Source organism: Coregonus lavaretus, assembly GCF_964263955.1.
Source record: "Coregonus lavaretus genome assembly, chromosome: 18".
Lineage (NCBI taxonomy): Eukaryota > Metazoa > Chordata > Actinopteri > Salmoniformes > Salmonidae > Coregonus > Coregonus lavaretus.
Window position 1 is genome coordinate 31,720,398 of NC_140005.1, and position 23,603 is coordinate 31,744,000.

At 42.8% G+C, this 23,603-nt stretch overlaps 1 protein-coding gene across 1 annotated transcript in view; it reads right to left on the reverse strand.

The window, feature by feature from the left end:
• Positions 1-23,552, reverse strand: part of prorp (protein only RNase P catalytic subunit) — a 31,011-nt gene extending 7,459 nt beyond the window's left edge. Inside the window, exons 1-4 of the mRNA XM_084182564.1 lie at positions 22,265-23,552; positions 22,103-22,150; positions 21,791-21,923; positions 6,205-6,312 (exon numbers count right to left, since the gene is read on the reverse strand). Of these exons, the coding sequence (XP_084038690.1) occupies positions 6,205-6,312; positions 21,791-21,923; positions 22,103-22,150; positions 22,265-23,217 (1,242 nt within the window). The 5' untranslated portion in view covers positions 23,218-23,552. The remainder of the gene's footprint in view (positions 1-6,204; positions 6,313-21,790; positions 21,924-22,102; positions 22,151-22,264) is intronic.
• Positions 23,553-23,603: the final 51 nt, after the last annotated feature.

Here is a 23,603-nt window from a genome sequence, read left to right on the forward strand (position 1 = left end):
ACACACACACACACACACACAGAAATCAGAACCATGGACATCCACATCATATTTAGCTTACGTTGGATTGGACTAAATTGTTTTTGGTATCCTTTAGTTGTCACTGTATTAGACTAAGCAGAGGTGATTTGATGATGTTTAAATGTTGAAGTTGAAATGGTGCTGGAATAGTGGAGGCAGCTCCTGTTTTCTTTGCGACTTGCGGTAACTCTCTGTGGTTCTAAATCAACAGTTGTTTAGTGGTCCAAAAATGTCCGAAACATTAACTTACTTGACCATGCTGTAGGTCATGTAACTGTCTGTTACATGCAATATGCTTTGTGGACTAAACCGGACAGAGGTTGCTATCCGGTTTTGTGATAAAAAAAAGGTATGGTTGAATGAATTGTGTCTTCTTATTGTCTCAGCCTTTATGCATATGAATTAACAGGTTATAGAGCAAACAACGCAATTATCACAACACATAAGGTGCCTTCGGAAAGTATTCAGACCCCTTGACTTTTTCCACATTTTGTTACGTTACAGCCTTATTCTAAAATTAATAAAATCGTGTTTTCCCCTCACCAATCTACGCACAATATCCCATAAAGATAAAGCAAAAATAAAATAAAAAAATCTGCAAATGTATAAATTAAAATAACTGAAATATCACATTTACAGAAGTATTCAGACCCTTTACTCAGTACTTTGTTGAAGCACCTTTGTCAGCGATAATAGAATAGAGTCTTCTTAGGTATGACGCTACAAGCTTGGCACACCTGTATTTGGGGAGTTTCTCCCATTCTTCTCTGCAGATCCTCTCAAGCTCTGACAGGTTGGATGGGGAGCGTCGCTGCACAGCTATTTTCAGGTCTCTCCAGAGATGTTCGATCGGGTTGAAGTCCGGGCTCTGGCTGGGCCACACAGGGACATTAAGAGACTTGTCCTGAAGCCACTCCTGCATTGTCTTGGCTGTGTGCTTGGGGTCATTGTCCTGTTAGAAGGTGAACCTTCGCCCCAGTCTGATGTCCTGAACGCTCTGGAGCAGGTTTTCATCAAGGATCTCTCTGTACTTTGCTCCGTTCACCTTTCCCTCGATCCCTCCAGACGTGACTCTTGGTGTTCAGGCCAAAGAGTTCAATCTTGGTTTCATCAGACCAGAGAATCTTTAGGTGCAGTCTGAGAGTCCTTTAGGTGCCTTTTGGCTTACTCCAAGCGGGCCTTCATGTGCCTTTAATTGGTTCACCAACTACTTCTCAGATAGAGTTCAGTGTGTCAAATCGGAGGGCCTGTTGTCTGGACCTATGGCAGTCTCTATGGGGGTGCCACAGGGTTCAATTCTTGGGCCGACACTTTTCTCCGTGTATATCAATGATGTCGCTCTTGCTGCTGGTGACTCTCTGATCCACCTCTACGCAGACGACACCATTTTGTATACATCTGGCCCTTCATTGGACAGTGTGTTAACAAACCTCCAAACGAGCTTCAATGCCATACAACACTCCTTCAGTAGCCTCCAACTGCTCTTAAACACTAGTAAAACTAAATGCATGCTTTTCAATCGAACGCTGCTGGCACCCGCCCACCCGACTAGAATCACCACTCTCGACGGGTCTGACCTAGAGTATGTGGACAACTACAAATACCTAGGTGTCTGGTTAGACTGTAAACTCTCCTTCCAGACTCACATTAAGAATCTCCAATCCAAAGTTAAATCTAGAATCGGCTTCCTATTTCGCAACAAAGCCTCCTTCACTCATGCTGCCAAACATGCCCTCGTAAAACTGACTATCCTACCAATCCTTGACTTCGGCGATGTCATTTACAAAATAGCCTCCAACACTCTACTCAGCAAACTGGATGTAGTCTATCACAGTGCCATCCGTTTTGTCTCCAAAGCCCCATACACTACCCACCACTGTGACCTGTACGCTCTTGTTGGCTGGTCCTCACTACATGTTCGTCGTCAAACCCACTGGCTCCAGGCCATCTATAAATCACTGCTAGGCAAATCCCCGCCTTATCTTAGCTCATTGGTCACCATAGCAGCACCCACCCGTAGTCTGCGCTCCAGCAGGTATATCTCACTGGTCATTCCCAAAGCCAACACCTCCTTTGGCCGCCATTCCTTCCAGTTCTCTGCTGCCAATGACTGGAACGAATTGCAAAAATCTCTGAAGCTGGAGACTCTTATCTCCCTCACTAACTTTAAGCATCAGTTGTCAGAGCACCTTACCGATCACTGCACCTGTACACAGCCCATCTGAAATTAGCCCACCCAACTACCTCATCCCTATATTGTTATTTATTTTGCTCTTTTGCACCCCAGTATCTCTATTTGCACATAATCTCTTGCACATCTAGCATTCCAGTGTTAATACTATTGTAATTATTTTGCACTATAGCCTATTTATTGCCTTACCTCCATAACTTGCTACATTTGCACCACTGTATATATATTTTCTGCTGTATTTTTGACTTTATGTTTTTTTTTACCCCATATGTAACTCTGTGTTGTTTTTAATCGCACTGCTTTGCTTTATCTTGGCCAGGTTGCAGTTGTAAATGAGAACTTGTTCTCAACTGGCTTACCTGGTTAAATAAAGGTGAAATAAAAAATAAATAAAAAGGAGTGGCTTCTGTCTGGCCACTCTACCATAAAGGCCTGATTGGTGGAGTGCTGCAGAGATGGTTGTCCTTCTGGAAGGTTCTCCCATCTCCACAGAGGAACTCTAGAGCTCTGTCAGAGTGACCATCGGGTTCTTGGTCACCTTGATGACCAAGGCCCTTCTCCCCCAATTGCTCAGTTTGGCCGGGCAACCAGGTCTAGGAAGAGTCTTGGTGGTTCCAAACTTCTTCCATTTAAGAATGATGGAGGCCACTGTGTTCTTGGGGCCATTCAATGCTGCAGACAATTTTTGGTACCCTTCCCCAGATCTGTGCCTTGACACAATCCTGTCTCGAAGCTCTACGGACAATTCCTTCGACCTCATGGCTTGGTTTTTGCTCTGACATGCACTGTCAACTGTGGGACCTTATATAGATAGGTGTGCCTTTCCAAATCATGTCCAATCAATTGAATTTACCACAGGTGGACTTCAATCAAGTTGTAGAAACATCTCAAGGATGATGTAAACTTATGTAAATAAGGTATTTATGTTTTTTTATTTTAAATACATTTGCAAAAATGTCTAAAAACCTGTTTTCGCTTTGTCATTATGGGGTATTGTGTGTAGATTGCTGAGGACTTGTTTTTATTTCATCCATTTTAGAATAAGGCTGTAACGTAACAAAATGTGGAAAAAGTCAAGGGGTCTGAATACTTTCCGAAGGCACTGTATGTTGTAATATGGCTCTTTTTCTGGCTTCCCCAGTGATTTTACCCACACACCGCTACTGACCCTTATATTGTTTGCACCCTACTAAGTTGTCTCTCGTTGCCTGCTTGGTCATCCCGGACAGCCTCTACCTTTTTTTAAAGGTATCTGTGACCAACAGATGCATATCTGTATTCCCAGTCATGTGAAATCCATAGATTAGGGCCTAATGAATTTATTTAAATTTACTGATTTCCTTATATGAACTGTAACTCAGTAAAATCTTTGAAATTGTTGCATGTTGCATTTATATTTTTGTTCAGTATAATAACTAAGTGCAAATATCTGTTCATGGTTGAGTCAGTTTAAAACACACACAAAAAGTCCTACATGTCTGTCTGATGTGGTTGAGGATGCAGACAAGTGGGTTGGGAAGATGTGGCCTTTAGCTGATAACTGGGACAGAAGTCAGCACCACAAATAAAGTTTAACACACACACAAATACTGATTTTAATCATATTACAACGGAAGAGAAATCCCCTCAATAAGGCATCAGGGTCTGTAGCTGTGCTGAAACAAAGCTACTTGTGCTGCATTTATACAAATAGAGAACTGCTGTATTTGAAAGCTGGGAGCATGTGCCTAATATTTATTCTATGCAGCCAGTGCCCTGAGGCCACAGTCTGCCCTGCTCCTCACTGCTGCTTAGCTCACATGTCAGAGAAACAAGATGCTAAACAGCTGTGGGGATGTCGAGGGATTATTCACACTGTTGGGTTGTGTTTTTTCTCCCCAATTTCGTGGTATCCAGTTGGTAGTTACAGTCTTGTCCCATTGCTGCAACTCCCGTACGGACTCGGGAGAGGCGAAGGTTGAGAGCCATGCATCCTCCGAAACACAACCCAACTGAGCCGCACTGCTTCTTGACACAATGCCCGCTTAACCCGGAAGCCAGCCGAAACGCTGACACCATACACCTGGCGACCGTGTCAGCGTGCACGCGCCCGGCCCGCCACAGGAGTCGCTAGTGCGCGATGGGACAAGAACATCCCTGCCGGCCAAACCCTCCTCTAACCTGGACGACGCTGGGCCAATTGTGCGCCGCCCATGGGTCTCCCAGTCGCGGCCGGCTACGACTTGTGTGAGTGTTTGTGCGTGCATGGCAGACTGCTGGCCAGACTCTGTGATGACTGAGGGTTCTGCTTACAGAGCAGAGATAGAAACCCACAGAGTATTATTCGGCTATTAAATATACACAGCACTAAAAGTCTTTCCCACAGGAAAAAGTGTCGCCATTTGTTAACAGCCTCCCACAGTACCCTGCAGCTGTGACAATGCCACCTTCTCTATGTCTCAAGAGGGGGAAGAACATGGGTACCTTATGTGGACTGGCATTACAACTTATTCACTTAATTGGAATTCAAGACGGATATTTGTATTTGGCTCTTTCCGAGGGGTCTATACATGCTGGCTTGGCTGTGCTGCGCACTATATCCTACCCTAGTGGCAACAGGAGAGAGGGAGCAGACATACCGTACATCCTATCCAGAATTACTTAATTGTACTGAGTTACAAATACAAGATAGGCACCCTTTATATTCCGTTACTAGGAATCCGTAATATTGACAGTGATTCCAGCCTTGGTCATCATATGGGAAAAAGTACTTTTCTCCCACTGTTTCAACCCAAGTCTGAGATGTTTAATGGCAGCTTCATTAAATAGTACCCGCAAAACACCAGTCTCAACGTCAACAGTGAAGAGGCAAGTCCGGGATGCTGACCTTCTAGGCAGAGTTGCAAAGAAAAAGTCATATCTCAGACTGCCCATCTTAATCTTTTCTTTTTATTGGCCAGTCTGAGATATGGCTTTTTCTTTGCAACTCTGTCTAGAAGGTCAGCATCCCGGAGTCGCCTCTTCACTGTTGACGTTGAGACTGGTGTTTTGCGGGTACTATTTAATGAAGCTGCCAGTTGAGGACCTGTGAGGCGTCTGTTTCTCAAACTAGACACTCTAATGTATTTGTCCTCTTGCTCAGTTGTGCACCGGGGCCTCCCACTCCTCTTTCTATTCTGGTTAGAGACAGTTTGCGCTGTTCTGTGAAGGGAGTAGTAAACAGCGTTGTACGAGATCTTCAGTTATACAAATAGAGAACTGCAATTTCTCGCACGGAATAGCCTTAATTTCTCAAAACAAGAATAGACTGACGAGTTTCAGAAGAAAGTTCTTTGTTTCTGGCCATTTTGAGCCTGTAATCGAACCCACAATTGCTAATGCTCCAGATACTCAACTAGTCTCAAGAAGGCCAGTTTCATTGCTTCTTTAATCAGCACAACAGTTTTCAGCTGTGCTAACATAATTGCAAAAGGGTTTTCTAATGATCAATTAGCCTTTTAAAATGATACACTTGGATTAGCTAACACAACATGCCATTGGAACACAGGACTGATGGTTGCTGATAATGGGCCTCTGTACGCCTATGTAGATATTCCATAAAAAATCCGCAGTTTCCAGCTACAATAGCCATTTACAACATTAACAATGTCTACATTGTATTTCTGATCAATTTGATGTTATTTTAATGGACAAAAAAATTGCTTTTCTTTCGAAAACAAGGACATTTCTAAGTGACCCCAAACTTTTGAACGGTAGTGTAACTGTTTTGTTCCCCCCCCCCCCATCACTAATCAATAGCACAACACCTCATCCTTACATGTCAGATTTTATTGTCAGATCAATGGTGCCAACCTAGGCTCAGAACATTTCATACCCTTTTGCTGTGATTGTTGTTCCAGTGAGTTTGGCAGGTCTGTTGCATGTGAAAATAGGCAAGGCCTTGCCTTAACTCATGACAATGATATATTCTGGATTCACATCAGCAGATAGGAGAGATCTGGCAGAGAACTCACCGTCTGCGACTGGTTCCCTTTGATGCCGATGTTGGCCACGTTGAGTCCATCTATGACCACGTCAAAGGTCGGCTTCCGCTTGACAAAGTTCTTGAAGCTCTCCAGCTCCTAGGAGAGGGAGAAACATTTGGTTACCCAAGCTACCAGTTTATATATCTGTTTAAATGTTTTATGCTTCCATTTGAAATGTTTGTGCATGTCAAGTCCATATCATATTTAATACTTTTTCAAATTAAATGTCTCACAGCTATCAAATATCCAATCGTAGGTGAAATATAAAGAAGGGGGGAATTCACATACTTTATCACAAAAACAGACTCTAAAGTCTCGAGCACCAGCTCACGTAGCATGCTTGTCTGTACACAACAAGGATGAACTTTAGTAGCAGGGAAAGATAGATAAAACATGGCTTGGTCATGTCCCGTGTAGCTCAGTTGGTAGAGCATGGCGCTTGCAATGCCAGGGTTGTGGGTTCGATCCCCCTGGGGACCAGTATGAAAAAATGTATGCACTCACTAACTGTAAGTTGCTCTGGATAAGAGCGTCTGCTAAATGCCTAAAATGTAAAAAATGTCAATATTTACTTAACTCGACAGCCAGGACTTCCCTCTCTCTCTTGTTTTTCTTTCTTTGTTTCCGTTTCAATGGGAACCTGGACTGGCTCCAGATATAAGTCTGGCAATACACAGTACAGTGCTTAATTTCTGGCTAGGCCACATGCCAACCCCAGGCCACACCTCCACCTGTCTGTCTGTCTGTCTGTCTATCATGTACATTCTACACTGTATGTATGCATAGGTCTCATGTTGCTGTCACTGCTGCTTCGTACATAGGAAAGAGATCCATTGACACATTTCAATGGTATGAGTTTGGTAAATACTGGCCATGCATGTCGCAATCTAAAATATGTTTAAAATATACATTTAATCACATATAGATGCTAATATATTCACCATGTTTCCTGAGAATGCAACAAGACTGACCAACTGCAGCCTACAGCCCAGAGATTACAGAACACTGCAGAGTCCATTCATTGTACAACAAATCATGTTGTATAAGTGTCCATTATACAATACTGTAGACCCATGGAACAGGCCAGTACTTTCACTTCTTTGTCTCTGCGATGCAAATAGCCTGAGAAATCCCCTGACACACCCCAATACAAACCTAGTCCACCAGAACAACAGTAAAGTACTGTATACCCCTGAGAAAAACTAACCATTCACATTTAAGTAGGCTCTAACTGCTTGATGGTACTGTAGCTTTGAGAATAAAAAAGGCAGATAACACTATAAAAAACTGTAGCAAATTTAGCTAAAGCTTTTGACTTTGTAAGCAACAGCATTGCAATGAGACATCTGTATGGGATGGAAAGACGAAGAATATTTGGGGAATCTCTCTTTGGTGCAGAAGGGAGAAAGAGTTCTGCAACTACAGGACATTAAGTATTCAAGAAACGTTCAGGCCCTGTTTCAGGCCATAGACATTCATATTCATATAAATCATTAGGCCTCTGGGATAAAGGCAGGATGTTAACATCTCGTTAACCAATAGCCTGGGGACGAGATTACATTCCGTTTACTTCACCTCTACCTTATTAACACAGCTTGTTGTGTTGCTATCTGCTCCCCTGCAGCACTAGCAGTTGTCATGGAGAGTTGGGGTACACAATGGGACTGGAAGAACTGGGAATTCCCAGAGGTTGTAGGGTCACGTGACTGGGGCCTAGATGTCGTTTTTGATGGAGTCAGAGACAATGGAACTCCACTCTAGTTCCATTGTGGCGGGAATGGGTTTAGCTGAGCATAGCATGGCACCCACCCAGTCACACTTGATAGGGTGCACCCAGGCATCTCCCCAGAGTTTCTCCTTTCACATTTGATGGCTCTTTTTCATTGTTCTTGCATAACTGAGTTTTCCACATGGAAAAAGGAGACAATGCTGAGAAACAATTTTATCAACTGCTTATCTGCAATAATGTCTGTAACCAATAAAATGTCTAAAGCACAAAGGAGCCTACATCAAACATGCCTACATCAAACATGCAAAAGGACAATATAGGAGGAAGGTGGAATCATATTACACAGGCTCTAACGCTCGTCGTATGTGGCAGGGCTTGCAGACGATAAAGGATGACAAAGGGAAACCCAGCCGTGATATACAGTGCCTTCAGACTTGAAAATGGCTGTCTAGCAATGATCAGCAACCAACTTGAAAGAGCTTGAATAATGTTAAAAAGAATAATGTGCAAATATTGTGCAATCCAGGTGTGCAAAGCTCTTAGAGACTTACAGCTGTAATCGCTGCCAAAGGTGATTCTAACATGTATTGACTCAGGGGTGTGAATACTTATGTAAATGAGATATTTCTGTATTTCATTTTCAATAATTTTGTGTAGATGGGTGAGAATGTAAAAAAAAAAAAATCCATTTAACAAAACAAAACGTGGAATAAGTCAAGGGGTGTGAATACTTTCTGAAGGCACTGTGCCCAGTGATGCAGAACTCCCAAACGAGCTGAATGCCTTTTATCCTCGCTTTGAGAAATACAACACTGAGTCTTGCATGAAAGTCCCTGTTGTTCCAGATGACTGTGTGATCTCGCTCTCCGTGGCCTTTGTGAGTAAAACTTTTAAACAGGTTAACACTCGCAAGGCTGCCGGGTCAGAAGGAATACCAGGGCACGGTCTCACAGCATGCGCAGACCAGCTGGCTAGTGTCTTCACAGAATTTTTTTGTTGTTGTTGTTTATTTGTGTAAATTAACCCCTTTTCTCCCCAATTTCGTGATATCCAATTGGTAGTTACGATCTTGTCTCATCGCTGCAACTCCCCAATGGGCTCTAGAGAGGCGAAGGTCGAGTCATGTGTCCTCCGAAACATGACCCGCCAAGCCGCGCTGCATCTTAACACACTGCTCGCTTAACCCGGAAGCCAGCCACACCAATGTGTCTTAGGAAACACAGTTCAACTGACGACCAAAATCAGCTTGCAGGTACCCGGCCCGCCACAAGGAGTCGCTAGAGCGCGATGAGCCAAGGAAAGGTATGACGCTACATGGGTATGATGCTACAAGCTTGGCACACCTGTATTTGGGGAGTTTCTCTCCAGATCCTCTCAAGTTTTGTCAGGTTGGATGGGGAGCGTCACTGCACAGCTATTTTCAGGTCTCTCCAGAGATGTTCGATCGGGTTCAAGTCCTGGCTCTGGCTGGGCCACTCAAGGACATTCAGAGACTTGTCCCGAAGCCACTCCTGCATTGTCTTGGCTATGTGCTTACGGTCGTTGTCCTGTTGGAAGGTGAACCTTCGCCCCCAGTCTGAGGTCCTGATCGCTCTGGAGCAGATTTTCATGAAGGATCTCTCTGTACTTTGCTCCGTTCATCTTTCCCTCAATCCTGATAAGTCTCCCAGTCCCTGCCGCTGAAAAACATCCCCACAGCATGATGCTGCCACCACCATGCCTCACCATAGGGATGGTGCCAAGTTTTCTCCAGACGTGACGCTTGGCATTCAGGCCAAAGAGTTCAATCTTGGTTTCATCAGACCAGAGAATCTTGTTTCTCATGGTCTGAGAGTCCTTTTTGTGCCTTTTGGCAAACTCCAAGCGGGCTGTCATGTGCCTTTTACTGAGGAGTGGCTTCCATCTGGCCAATCCACCATAAAGGCCTGATTGGTGGAGTACTGCAGAGATGGTTGTCCTTCTGGAAGGTTCTTCCATCTCCACAGAGGAATTCTGGAGCTCTGTCAGAGTGACCATCAGGTTCTTGGTCACATCCCTGACCAAGGCCCTTCTCCCCCGATTGCTCAGTTTGACCGGGCAGCCAGCTCTAGGAAGAGTCTTAGTGGTTCCAAACTTCATCCATTTAAGAATGATGGAGGCCACTGTGTTCTTGGGGACCTTCAATGCTGCAGAAATGCTTTGGTACCCTTCCCCAGATCTGTTCCTCAACACAATCCTGTCTCGGAGCTCTAAGGACAATTCCTTCGATCTCATGGCTTGGTTTTTGCTCTGACATGCACTGTCAACTGTGGGACCTTAAATAGACAGGTGTGCCTTTCCAAATCATGTCCAATCAATTTTATTTACCACAGGTGGACTCCAATCAAGTTGTAGAAACATCTCAAGGATGATCAATGGAAACAGGATGCACCTGAGCTCAATTTCGAGCCTCATAGCAAAGGGTATGAATACTTATGTAAATAAGGTATTTCTGTTATATATTTTTCATAAATTTGCACACATTTCTAAAAACCTGTTTTTGCTTTGTCATTATGGGGTATTGTGTGTAGATTGATGAGGAAAAAAATGTATTTAATCAATTTTAGAATAAGGCTGTAACGTAAAATGTGGAAAAGGAGATGGGGTCTGAATACTTTCCGAATGCACTGTATCTATCTCAAATACCTCGTACCCCTGCACAGTGATATGGTACTGGTACTCCCTGTATACAGTGGGGAGAACAAGTATTTGATACACTGCCGATTTTGCAGCTTTTCCTACTTACAAAGCATGTAGAGGTCTGTAATTTTTATCATAGGTACACTTCAACTGTGAGAGACGGAATCTAAAACAAAAATCCAGAAAATCACATTGTATGATTTTTAAGTAATTCATTTGCATTTTATTGCATGACATAAGTATTTGATACATCAGAAAAGCAGAACTTAATATTTGGTACAGAAACCTTTGATCATACGTTTCCTGTAGGTCTTGACCAGGTTTGCGCACACTGCAGCAGGGATTTTGGCCCACTCCTCCATACAGACCTTCTCCAGATCCTTCAGATTTCGGGGCTGTCGCTGGGCAATACAGACTTTCAGCTCCCTCCAAAGATTTTCTATTGGGTTCAGGTCTGGAGACTGGCTAGGCCACTCCAGGACCTTGAGATGCTTCTTACGGAGCCACTCCTTAGTTGCCCTGGCTGTGTGTTTCGGGTCTTTGGCATGCTGGAAGACCCAGCCACGAACCATCTTCAATGCTCTTACTGAGGGAAGGAGGTTGTTGGCCAATACATGCGATACATGGCCCCATCCATCCTCCCCTCAATACGGTGCAGTCGTCCTGTCCCCTTTGCAGAAAAGCATCCCCAAAGAATGATGTTTCCACCTCCATGCTTCACGGTTGGGATGGTGTTCTTGGGGTTGTACTCATCCTTCTTCTTCCTCCAAACACAGCGAGTGGAGTTTAGACCAAAAAGCTCTATTTTTGTCTCATCAGACCACATGACCTTCTCCCATTCCTCCTCTGGATCATCCAGATGGTCATTGGCAAACTTCAGACGGGCCTGGACATGCGCTGGCTTGAGCAGGGGGACCTTGCGTGCGCTGCAGGATTTTAATCCATGACGGCGTAGTGTGTTACTAATGGTTTTCTTTGAGACTGTGGTCCCAGCTCTCTTCAGGTCATTGACCAGGTCCTGCCGTGTAGTTCTGGGCTGATCCCTCACCTTCCTCATGATCATTGATGCCCCACGAGGTGAGATCTTGCATGGAGCCCCAGACCGATGGTGATTGACCGTCATCTTGAACTTCTTCCATTTTCTAATAATTGCGCCAACAGTTGTTGCCTTCTCACCAAGCTGCTTGCTTATTGTCCTGTAGCCCATCCCAGCCTTGTGCAGGTCTACAATTTTATCCCTGATGTCCTTACACAGCTCTCTGGTCTTGGCCATTGTGGAGAGGTTGGAGTCTGTTTGATTGAGTGTGTGGACAGGTGTCTTTTATACAGGTAACAAGTTCAAACAGGTGCAGTTAATACAGATAATCAGTGGAGAACAGGAGGGCTTCTTAAAGAAAAACTAACAGGTCTGTGAGAGCCGGAATTCTTACTGGTTGGTAGGTGATAAAATACTTATGTCATGCAATAAAATGCAAATTAATTACTTAGAAATCATACAATGTGATTTTCTGGATTTTTGTTTTAGATTCCGTCTCTCACAGTTGAAGTGTACCTATGATAAAAATGACAGACCTCTACATGCTTTGTAAGTAGGAAAACCTGCAAAATCGGCAGTGTATCAAATACTTGTTCTCCCCACTGTATAGTTCCATTCTTGTGTATTCTATTCCTCTTGTTTTTTGTTTTTACTCCGCTTCGTTGGGAAGGGCTCGCAAGCAAGCATTTCACGGTAAAGTCTATACCCGTTTTATTCGGCACGTGACAAATAACATTTGATTTGACGTCTTAATTGCATTAGGCTATTTAGTGACATTCCACATAACTGTATTCACCAAAATCCCCCAACCTCCCACAACAAAAGCTATAGCTAAAAATACATGTGGCTGTTCCACCGGTCTGTCACTTCCCTCTAGTCTAAAGCACGAGGAACAGGTTATGTTATGTTCTATGCCTGGATCTATACTCTAAAACCCTGCAAGCCAGGGTGTTCCCTGTCAACCTGCTACAAAAGGTTACCCTTCATATCCTGGTTAGTTACAGAAGAACAATACAATCTTACTTCTCAGTGCAAGACTATTTTATGCTTATGCTAGGAATTTACCTCTGAAAGTATTAATTGGGTCAGAGAAATAGGCTAATATAAAGCAGTGCTGCACCGCAGAGAAACCATAACAAGTTGGTTCTAATTTTAATCTGTGAATCATAGACACAATTATTTAATGAAAAATGGTACCGATGCTTTTCAATTTGTACTAAATGCATTTTCTTGCACTCTTTCATGTGATAGACTTTAAAATGAAGTTGAACCTTGCAAAGAAAACGCCAACGCTGCATAGGAGCAAAGCTCCAGGACTGGGGGTGTTCATTTTCAGTGCCACCAAACTGGTTTCACTTCATAAACTACTCACTCATGTAGCCATGGGGGGTTAGAGTCCACACACCGCGCGCGCACACACAAACACACACACACACACACACAGGGACTTTCCAGGGTCACTCATGTGAGAGCCTGTTGAGGGTTGAAATGTGAAACTCTTTTGTGCAGCTTATATGACTGCAGCAGGCCCAAAAATGTCCAAGATATAAACAAGACTAGTGTTACCTAACGCAACAGAGAGGGATTAAAGCTCAGAACAGGGACTTAACAGTGTAAGTTAAGTCCCTGTGGGGCGGCGCATAATTGGCCCAGCGTCGTCCAGGGTAGGGGAGGGAATGGCCAGCAGGGATGTAGAGCATGGCGTTTGCAATGCCAGGGTTGTGGTTTCGATTCCCACAAGGGGCCAGTATGAAAAATAAAATAATGTATGCACACACTAATTGTAAGTCGCTCTGGATAAGAGTGTCTGCTAAATGACTCTAATGTAATGTAAATTTTTAAAAATGTATTACAGTTCATCCTGACATGCAACAGAGGAGTCAAAGGAAATTGCATTTCCCAAATAAACTGCCATGAAATAGCCTATCACTTTATTATACAATATACACTGAGTGTACAAAACATTATGAAAACCTGCTCTTTCCATGACATACTAGGATCCTTATTGATGTCACTTAAAAATCCACTTCAATCAGTGTAGCTGAAGGGGACGAGACAGGTTAAAGAAGGATTGTTAAGCCTTGAGACAATTGAGACATGGATTGTGTAAGTGTGCCATTCAGAGGGTGAATGGGCAAGACAAAATATTTAAGGGCCTTTGAACGGGGTATGGTAGTAGGTGCCAGGCGCTGCTGGGTTTTTCACGCTCAACAGTTTCCCGTGTGTATCAAGAATAGTCCACTACCCAAAGGACATCCAACCAACTTGACACAACTGTGGGAATTATTGGAGTCAACATGGGCCAGCATCCCTGTGGAACGCTTGACACCTTGTAGTCCATGCCCCGACGAATTGAGGCTGTTCTGATGGCAAAAGGGGGTGCAACTGAATATTAGGAAGGTGTTCCTAATGCTTTGTACATCTGTACAAAAATGATAGTTCCCATGCTACAGTATCTATAAAGGATAGTTCCCATTGCGCTAACACTAGTTAGCATTGCCTCGTGAAACTACCTCTAACTTCCTTCATACTCGGCAGAGACACAAAACATTCATCCACGAGGTCATCTGACTCTGGGAAAGTAGATAAAGGGCCACATTGCCAAAATCCCGAAGTATCCCTTTAAGCCAAAACAGATTTAATACAGTAGTTCTCAGTGGTTGAAAAAGTACCCAATTGTCATACTTGAGTAAAAGTAAAGATACCTTAATAGAAAATGAATCAAGTAAAAGTGAAAGTCACCCAGTAAAATACTACTTGAGGAAAAGTCTAAAAGTACATGGTTTTAAATATACTTAAGTATCAAAAGTAAATGTCATTGCTAAAATATACTTAAATCAAAAGTAAAAGTAAATCATTAACAAAATCCTTATATTAAACAAACCAGACGGCACGATTTTCTTGTTTTTTAAATTTACGGATTGACGGGCACACTCCAACACTCAGACATAATTTACCAATAAAACATTTGTGTTTAGTGAGTCCGCCAGATCAAAGGCATTAGGGATGACAAGGGATGTTCTCTTGATAAGTGTGTGAATTGGACCATTTTCCTGTTCTGCTAAACATTCTAAATGTCCAATTACTTTTGGGTGTCAGGGAAAATGTATGGAGTAAAAAGTACATTATTTCTTTAGGAATGTAGTGGAGTGAAAGTAAAATGTGTCAAAAATATAAATAGTAAAGTAAAGTACAGATACCCCAAAAAACAACTTAAGTTGTACTTTAAATTATTTTTACTTAAGTAATTTACACCACTGGTAGTTCTAAGGTCTGTAGATTTCATGGCGTATAAGGCGCATCAGATACTTAAGATCAGACTCGGTCTCTCAGAATTGTTAACTACTGACTAACTACTCACTTTCAGCATGCACTCAACTTGTTATTTATGCAATAGAACCCAGAGAGTGTTCTTCAATGGGAGCTTCTCTAACATCAGATATGTACAGTGCGGTGTCCCTCAGAGCAGTTGCCTTGGGCCGTTACTCTTCTCTATTTTTACAAATGATTTGCCACTGGTCTTACACAAAGCTAGAATGACTATGTATGCAGATTATTCCACACTCTACATGTCAGCACCCAAAGCCTGTGAGCTCACTGAAATTCTAAATAAGGAGTTACAGTCAGTATTAGAATGGGTGATAAATAATAAACTGGTCTTAAATACACCTAAAACTAAAAGCATTGTATTTGTATGGAGCGATTTCAGTGCCAACAGAAATTGTATTTGAATTCCATAATTTGGAATTTATATTGGGATATTGAATGTTAATTTAATATTTTTGAATTTGTAATACATAAATTGAATAATTGAATTCATAAATTGAACTTGAACCCCATTCCTGAAAGCTAAGACTCTCTGGAATAGGGATGTGCCTTCTGTACCCCTCTATGATGATCACAGGCCATGTTAGAAGGGAGTGTCACAAAAAATATATATATACAGTGAGGGAAAAAAGTATTTGATCCCCTGCTGATTTTGTACGTTTGCCCACTGACAAAGACATGATCAGTCTATAATTTTAATGGTAGGTTTATTTGAACAGCGAAAATCCAGAAAAATGCATGTCAAAAATGTTATAAATTGATTTGCATTTTAATGAGGGAAATAAGTATTTGACCCCTCTGCAAAACATGACTTAGTACTTGGTGGCAAAACCCTTGTTGGCAATCACAGAGGTCAGACGTTTCTTGTAGTTGGCCACCAGGTTTGCACACATCTCAGGAGGGATTTTGTCCCACTCCTCTTTGCAGATCTTCTCCAAGTCATTAAGGTTTCGAGGCTGATGTTTGGCAACTCGAACCTTCAGCTCCCTCCACAGATTTTCTATGGAATTAAGGTCTGGAGACTGGCTAGGCCACTCCAGGACCTTAATGTGCTTATTCTTGAGCCACTCCTTTGTTGCCTTGGCCGTGTGTTTTGGGTCATTGTCATGCTGGAATACCCATCCACGACTCATTTTCAATGCCCTGGCTGAGGGAAGGAGGTTCTCACCCAAGATTTGACGGTACATGGCCCCGTCCATCGTCCCTTTGATGCGGTGAAGTTGTCCTGTCCCCTTAGCAGAAAAACACCCCCAAAGCATAATATTTCCACCTCCATGTTTGACAGTGGGGATGGTGTTCTTGGGGTCATAGGCAGCATTCCTCCTCCTCCAAACACGGCGAGTTGAGTTGATGCCAAAGAGCTCGATTTTGGTCTCATCTGACCACAACACTTTCACCCAGTTCTCCTCTGAATCATTCAGATGTTCATTGGCAAACTTCAGACGGGCCTGTATATGTGCTTTCTTGAGCAGGGGGACTTTGCGGGCGCTGCAGGATTTCAGTCCTTCACGGCGTCGTGTGTTACCAATTGTTTTCTTGGTGACTATGGTCGCAGCTGCCTTGAGATCATTGACAAGATCCTCCCGTGTAGTTCTGGGCTGATTCCTCACCGTTCTCATGATCATTGCAACTCCACGAGGTGAGATCTTGCATGGAGCCCCAGGCCGAGGGAGATTGACAGGTCTTTAGTGTTTCTTCCATTTGCGAATAATCGCACCAACTGTTGTCACCTTCTCACCAAGCTGCTTGGCGATGGTCTTGTAGCCCATTCCAGCCTTGTGTAGGTCTACAATCTTGTCCCTGACATCCTTGGAGAGCTCTTTGGTCTTGGACATGGTGGAGAGTTTGGAATCTGAATGATTGATTGCTTCTGTGGACAGGTGTCTTTTATACAGGTAACAAACTGAGATTAGGAGCACTCCCTTTAAGAGTGTGCTCCTAATCTCAGCTCGTTACCTGTATAAAAGACACCTGGGAGCCAGAAATCTTTCTGATTGAGAGGGGGTCAAATACTTATTTCCCTCATTAAAATGCAAATCAATTTATAACATTTTTGACATGCGTTTTTCTGGATTTTTTTGTTGTTATTCTGTCTCTCACTGTTCAAATAAACCTACCATTAAAATTATAGACTGATCATGTCTTTGTCAGTAGGCAAACGTACAAAATCAGCAGGGGATCAAATACTTTTTTCCCTCACTGTATATAGTTGAATAGCCCTGTCACAGCCCTTCTTAGGATAGCTGTTCCACTCCCTATTTAATCTTGCTCTTGTGAATGACTGGGTTCGAACCAGGTCTCCTTCATGTCACAAGACTGTGTTAGCCCACTTAGCTAAAGCCCATAGGGATCAGTTCAGGAAGCTAACACAAGTCTTCAAGTCTCCAGCAAGGTTACTTAACAAAAGAGCATAGTTCATCGAACAACCTCCGTTACATTTCACCCCCTTTGACCTCATACTCAGAGATCACGGCACCAATATAACTGACTGGGTTCGAAATTAGGCCTACTGCACAACAACAACACTTTCTGTGGCAAACAGAAGCAGAAAGATCTGTGCACCCCATTTAATGAGATGCAACAGAGGTGGTTTGATGATCCATGCATGTGATGAGCAACCTTGCCTGAGACCTGAAGACATGTATTAGTTTGACTGATGCACTTTCTAATGCAGGTATCCTGTGTGCCAGACAATGCAACTTTCCAGGTCTCAGACAAGTTACTCATCACACAAACGTGGTCACCGCACCACCTGTGTTATACTTCACCCCCCTTTGACCTCCTTCTTGAAGAGACCCATCCAAGTCACAGGACCAATGTCTAAGCTTTAGCACAACAGGCTAACACAGTCTTAACACAGTCAGAAACATGTTAACCTTATAATGACTACCCTTGCCGGAGACTTAAAACTAATACAAACTAACACATTTCAAACTAACACGTCTTCAGGTCTCAGGCAAGGTTCTCATCACATAAGCATGGATCACCAAACCACGCTCTTTAGATGAGTAATCTTGCTGGATCTTGAATACTCATCAGCCTGAAGCGTCGCCCCTTGTGCAATTGAAGAAGGCCTTTTCAATAGTACGGTGGGTTGGAACACTTCAGGAGGGCGGTCACGTATGTTTGCAAGGCAGAGGTCCTGAGTTCGAGTTTCAGTATGAGCTGAATCATGGGGATGCGGTACTTGTTAAGCAAGCAATGTGTCGTCCTTTACATGAACTTCCTGATCTTATCCCTATAGGCTTTAGCTAAGTGGGCTAACACATAGAGTAGGGTAATATGGGTACAAATCCATATTGCGATAAACTGCCTGAATTGATGCGATAACGATAAATAGAACGATATGTTTATAACAATGTGCACCAGTTGTTTTTAATTCTCCTTCAAACTACTACTACTAGTTTGATGGTTGTAGCAATCAACTGTCCCATTAACAAATCAGCCATATTAGCAAACGTATTTAATTTCAAACCTCACATTTCTATGGTATAGGCTACTTACCGTAAGGAACGATATCAGTGTCGATAATTTTCGGTCTATCGTCCCAGCTCTACTAACACAGTCTTGTGAAATGCAGGAGCCCTGGTTCGAACCCAGTCAGTCACAAGAACAAGATTAAATAGGGTGTGGAACGGCTATCCTTAGAAGGGCTATGACAGGGCTATTCAACTATATTCTTATGTGGGCTAAATTGTTGACACTCCTAACACGGCCTGTGATCATCATAGTTCATGTTCCAGAGAGTCTTAACTTTCAGGAATGGGGTCATAATAGCTTATAGCCAAAACGGTTCAATTGCTAGAGCCAAATTCATAGGAAGAAAATTAATGAAACATGCCACGTTGGCTTCAGAAACCACCAGAAGCTTCTGTTGACCACAGTGAGCATTTGATTCTATCTGTTCTCCTCTACCTTTCTTGGCTGGCAGAGTACCAGGATGTTGTCTCTGGTTTTTAATCTGAATTCGAAAACTGAATCTGAACGCATCTGAGAAGTCGAATATCTGAAACTTTGATCAACTTGAAATGCTAATTAATAAACTTGATACACAGACAATGAATGCAATATATACCATATTGAAACTGAAAATATAAATATTGCATTTGAATATTCAATTAAATTGAAATTGAATTTGAAAACTGAATGCAATATTCACTCAATTTTGTTTCAAATCATGAAATACAAGTTCAATTTATGAATACAATGATTCAATTTGTGCATTAAAAAATGTATGCAATAACCTAATACAAATTCCAAATTATGGAATTCAAATACAATCTGTTGGCACTGAAATCGCTCCATATATTTGGTTCAAAACATTCTCTAAGACCTAAACCTCAACTGGAGTTGTGTATAAAGGGTGTGACCATTGAGTTTGACCATTGAGCAAGTTGAGGAAGCTCCTAGGTATAACATTGGATGGTCCATTACCATGGACAAGTCATATTGAAAAAGTTGCTGTGAAGATGTGGAGGGGTATGTTTGTTATTTAAAGATGTTCTGCCTTTTTTTTTTTTTACATACAAATCAACTGTGCTAGTTGTTCAGGCTCTGGTCTTGTCCCATCTTGATTATTGCCTGGTAATATGGTCAAGTGCAGCAAAGAAAGACCTAGAAAGCAGCAGCTGGCTCAAAACAGAGCAGCACGCCTTGCCCTTAACTGCATATACAGAACTAACATCAACAACATGCATGCCAGTCTTTCCTGGTTGAGGCTTGATGAGAGATTAACTGCTTCTCTTCTAGTTTTTATGAGCAGCTTTACCGTAATGAAAATTCCTGATTGTCTGCATAATTAAATAACATTCAGCTCAGACACCCATACCCCATAAGACATGCCACCAGAGGTCTCTTCACAGTCCACAAGTCCAAAATGAATTCACGGCAACGCACAGTATTATACAGAGCCATGATCGCATGAAACTCCCTTCCATCTCCAATTACACAAGCAAACAGCAAAATTACCTTTAAATTGTTTTAACAACATCTCATGGAACGGCAGGGAGGGGACACACACACAAAAACAAACACTGAACACACACACAATTTTTTTAGTTGTATTGTTGTGGTTGTATTGTTTGTATATAGTTGTATTTTACATGTGTGACTGTCCTTTGTTACTTGTCATGTTTCGTGTTTTTTGTGGACCCCAGGAAGAATAGCTGCTGCCTCTGCAAAATCTAATGGGGATTCAAATAAACAAATAATTGTATGTTTCCTACCATGCATCTGAAGAATTCTTATTGATGAAACATAAATGACCACATATAGGACAGTGACAAATGGAGGTAAGCTAGTTACAGTACACTTAGCAGCTATCATCAAATACCCTTACAATGAGGTGCAATAGGTCTTCGCCAGTAAAGGCTCAAATCTATTTTGTCACTTACATATTGACCAGCCTTTACCAATGTTTGAAATGTGTGGCTGTGCTGACTGACTATGAGCGGGCTCAGTGGGGGATGCAGAGAGAGAGACGGGGAGATACATGTGCTGCAACTGGAAATCCCCATAATCTCATCTAATTATGGATCCTTTGGAGGACGACCTGCTATTTTAATCAGTAGACCCCTAAGCTCATACAACTGGCCCTCATGCAGCAAAATATCCTGTTTAATTCAGGAGATAAACCCCTAAACTACAGCAAATCCTAAGAGTAAAGCAAGATTGGCCCTGAACAACACAGAATCATGCAACACTGCATTTAATGGCTGAATAGTTCAACCAATACTTAAAAGATGTAGCCCCAAAACATCCAGCACGAAAGGAATAGTTAAATCCAAAATCAAACTTTGCCAGAGGTTTTTCACAACATTTGTTGTGCAATTCTCAATGTGTGCATATGGAGAAATACAGGAGAAATCTGCAGTGCTTGCTGTTGAATTTACATCGCGCAGACTTGGTTTGATACGACACTAGCACCAGCTAGTGGCCATTGTATTCAGTGCAACTATTTTCTGCTGTCTATCTACACTGAACAAAAATATAATCGCAACATATAAAGTGTTGGTTCCATGTTTCATGAGCTGAAATAAAAGATCCCAGAAATGTTCCATAAGTACAAAATGCTTATTTATCTCAAATGTTGTGCACAAATGTTGTGCACAAATTTGAGGCCCATTGTCGTGCCATTCATCCGCCACCATCACCTCATGTTTCAGCATGATAATGCACGGCTCATGTTGCAAGGACCTGTACACAATTCCTGGAAGCTGAAAATGTCCCAATTCTTCCATGGCCTGCATAATCACCAGACATATCACCCATTGAGCATGTTTGGGATGCTCTGGATCGACGTGTACGACAGCATGTTCCAGTTCCCGCCAATATCCAGCAACTTCACACTGCCATTGAAGAGGAGTGGGACAACATTCCACAGGCCACAATCAACAGCCTGATCAACTCTATGCGAAGGAGATATGTTGCGCTGCATGAGGCAAATGGTGGTCACACCAGATACTGACTGGTTTTCTGATCCAAACCCCTACCTTTTTTTAAAGGTAGCTGTGACCAACAGATGCATATCTGTATTCCCAGTCAAGTGAAATCCATAGATTAGGGCCTAATGAATTGATTTCAATTGACTGATTTCCTTATATGAACTGTAACTCAGTAAAATCTTTGAAATTGTTGCATGTTGCGTTTATATTTTTGTTCAGTATACTTGTACTTCATGCTCTTGTACTACCAACTGTACTCAAAAGGATTGGCTGACCAATTACATAAAGCTGACCTGTAGTGTAGACAATTTGCATAATGTGTGTGGACACTATCAATGCGGAGGACAAGAGGGAGACAAACAGAAAAACAGGTTCCCAAACCTCTGGAGTGGTCTTATTGAAGACGTCTCTGCCTTGGATCACGTCCCCCATCACCCTGTCTTTGAGCTGGGCATACTCCTCCTGACTCAGCTGGATGGACTCCAGCTCTGCCTGGCAGCTTCGACACACTCCCCTGGATAAAAAGGCAAAAGTTAGAGGTTAATAAAGAATTTCAATTTTCCAGCCATCTAGATTTCATATAAAAGTAGAAGAAGTATAGAAGAAGTAGCATATGAAGTGCTGATTCAAACTCTGAATTCATTAGGTCTAATGGTTTAATGAAGAAGATGAAAATAATGTTTATGTCTTTACCTGGGGTGTACGGTGGACCAGCTTCCAATCCACTTCTGTTCTGGAAGACTGGCAGGAGAGAGGAAGATATCATAATCAAACTAAAATAGGCACAGCCCATGCTTTGTCCCAATAACATTGTGTGATTGTAGGCCTATTTAGTAACCTATATTCAGGACTTACCTCTCAAACCAAGCTTTGATATCTTTAACAAGAGTCTCCTCGGGATAGATCTGGTTGTCCCTCATATGGAGCAGGATGGACTGCAGCCCGTCCTCGTGGCCCTGATGAGAGAGGCCACACTGGAACAGGGCCTGCCATGTCTCCTGGTTGGGAATGAGGCCCTTCTCCATCAGCTCAGCATACAGGGCCCAGGCAGTGGCACCGTCACCATGCAGCACCGCCCCAGCGATGGTATCGCCGTAGTTACGCGGTGACGGCGTGATGGCCCTCTTGATGTTCTCCAGGATGGTCAGCGCCTCCTTCCAGCGTTCTGTCCTGCTGAAGCCCTTTATGAACAGGCTGGAGGCTCCAGTGTCTAATGTCCTGAACCGGCTCCTCATGATGTCATACATGTCAAACACCTCAGAGTGGTGGCTGCCGCCGACACACAGGGTGAGATACCGCAGAAGCAGCTCATAAGACAGCGTCCCGGTATCCATGGCAACATAGGCCAGCAGGGACTTGGCCACGTTGATGTCTGTGCCATCGGCCAGCATTGATGACATCATCCGGACGTCAAAGCGATCAGGGTTCGGTGAAGTCAATTTGAGGCTCTTCCATTCTGAGGCAGTGAGAGGGTGTTCTGGGGGTTCCACTCTCTTGTTCTTTCTGGGGAAGTCTGGTTCCTCCTCCACCCTCTTCTTTTGGTATTCAGCAGTTCTCTTGGCTGTCCCAGCAGCAAACACTGACTTGGGGAAAGGGGGCCTCTCTCTGATATTGAATTCCCTCTGTCTGTCCTCTTTCCTGTTGTTAGCTGCATGTCTACTCACTCCTTTAGTGCATAAAAGTCTGGTTCTAACTGATAGCTTGCTAATCACATTATTCAGAGGAGTAAAGCCAGCAGTGCTTGGATTAAAGAGTGGGCTAACGTATTTCAGACATATTCTTGTTTTTAATATCAGGAGGGAGCTCATAGTTAGTAACAATATACTACTACTGTACACTGTCAGATGTGCTGTCTCATGTCTGTGTTGAACAACAACAAAAAACAGTCAAGTGAAGTCAGGGATACTTTAAGAAATGAGGTTCAAACTAGCTAGCTAGAAACTTTAGTTGACATTGCCTATAAGCAAACAACCAGCTTGCCGGTTTTATTATTTCGATAAGGAGTCAGGAGACCCAATATCTGCATGCACATGTTTTGGATGATAATTTGGCTAAATAAATGTAGCTATAGAACACTTTACGGAGTATTCACCTGCTGAAGAAGGCATGCCTGTGATCAGAAAGTCGCATATCGTGACGTCACAATCGTGTGACATTCGTGATGCAGTTCAGAGGTCACGTCGATAGCCGACCA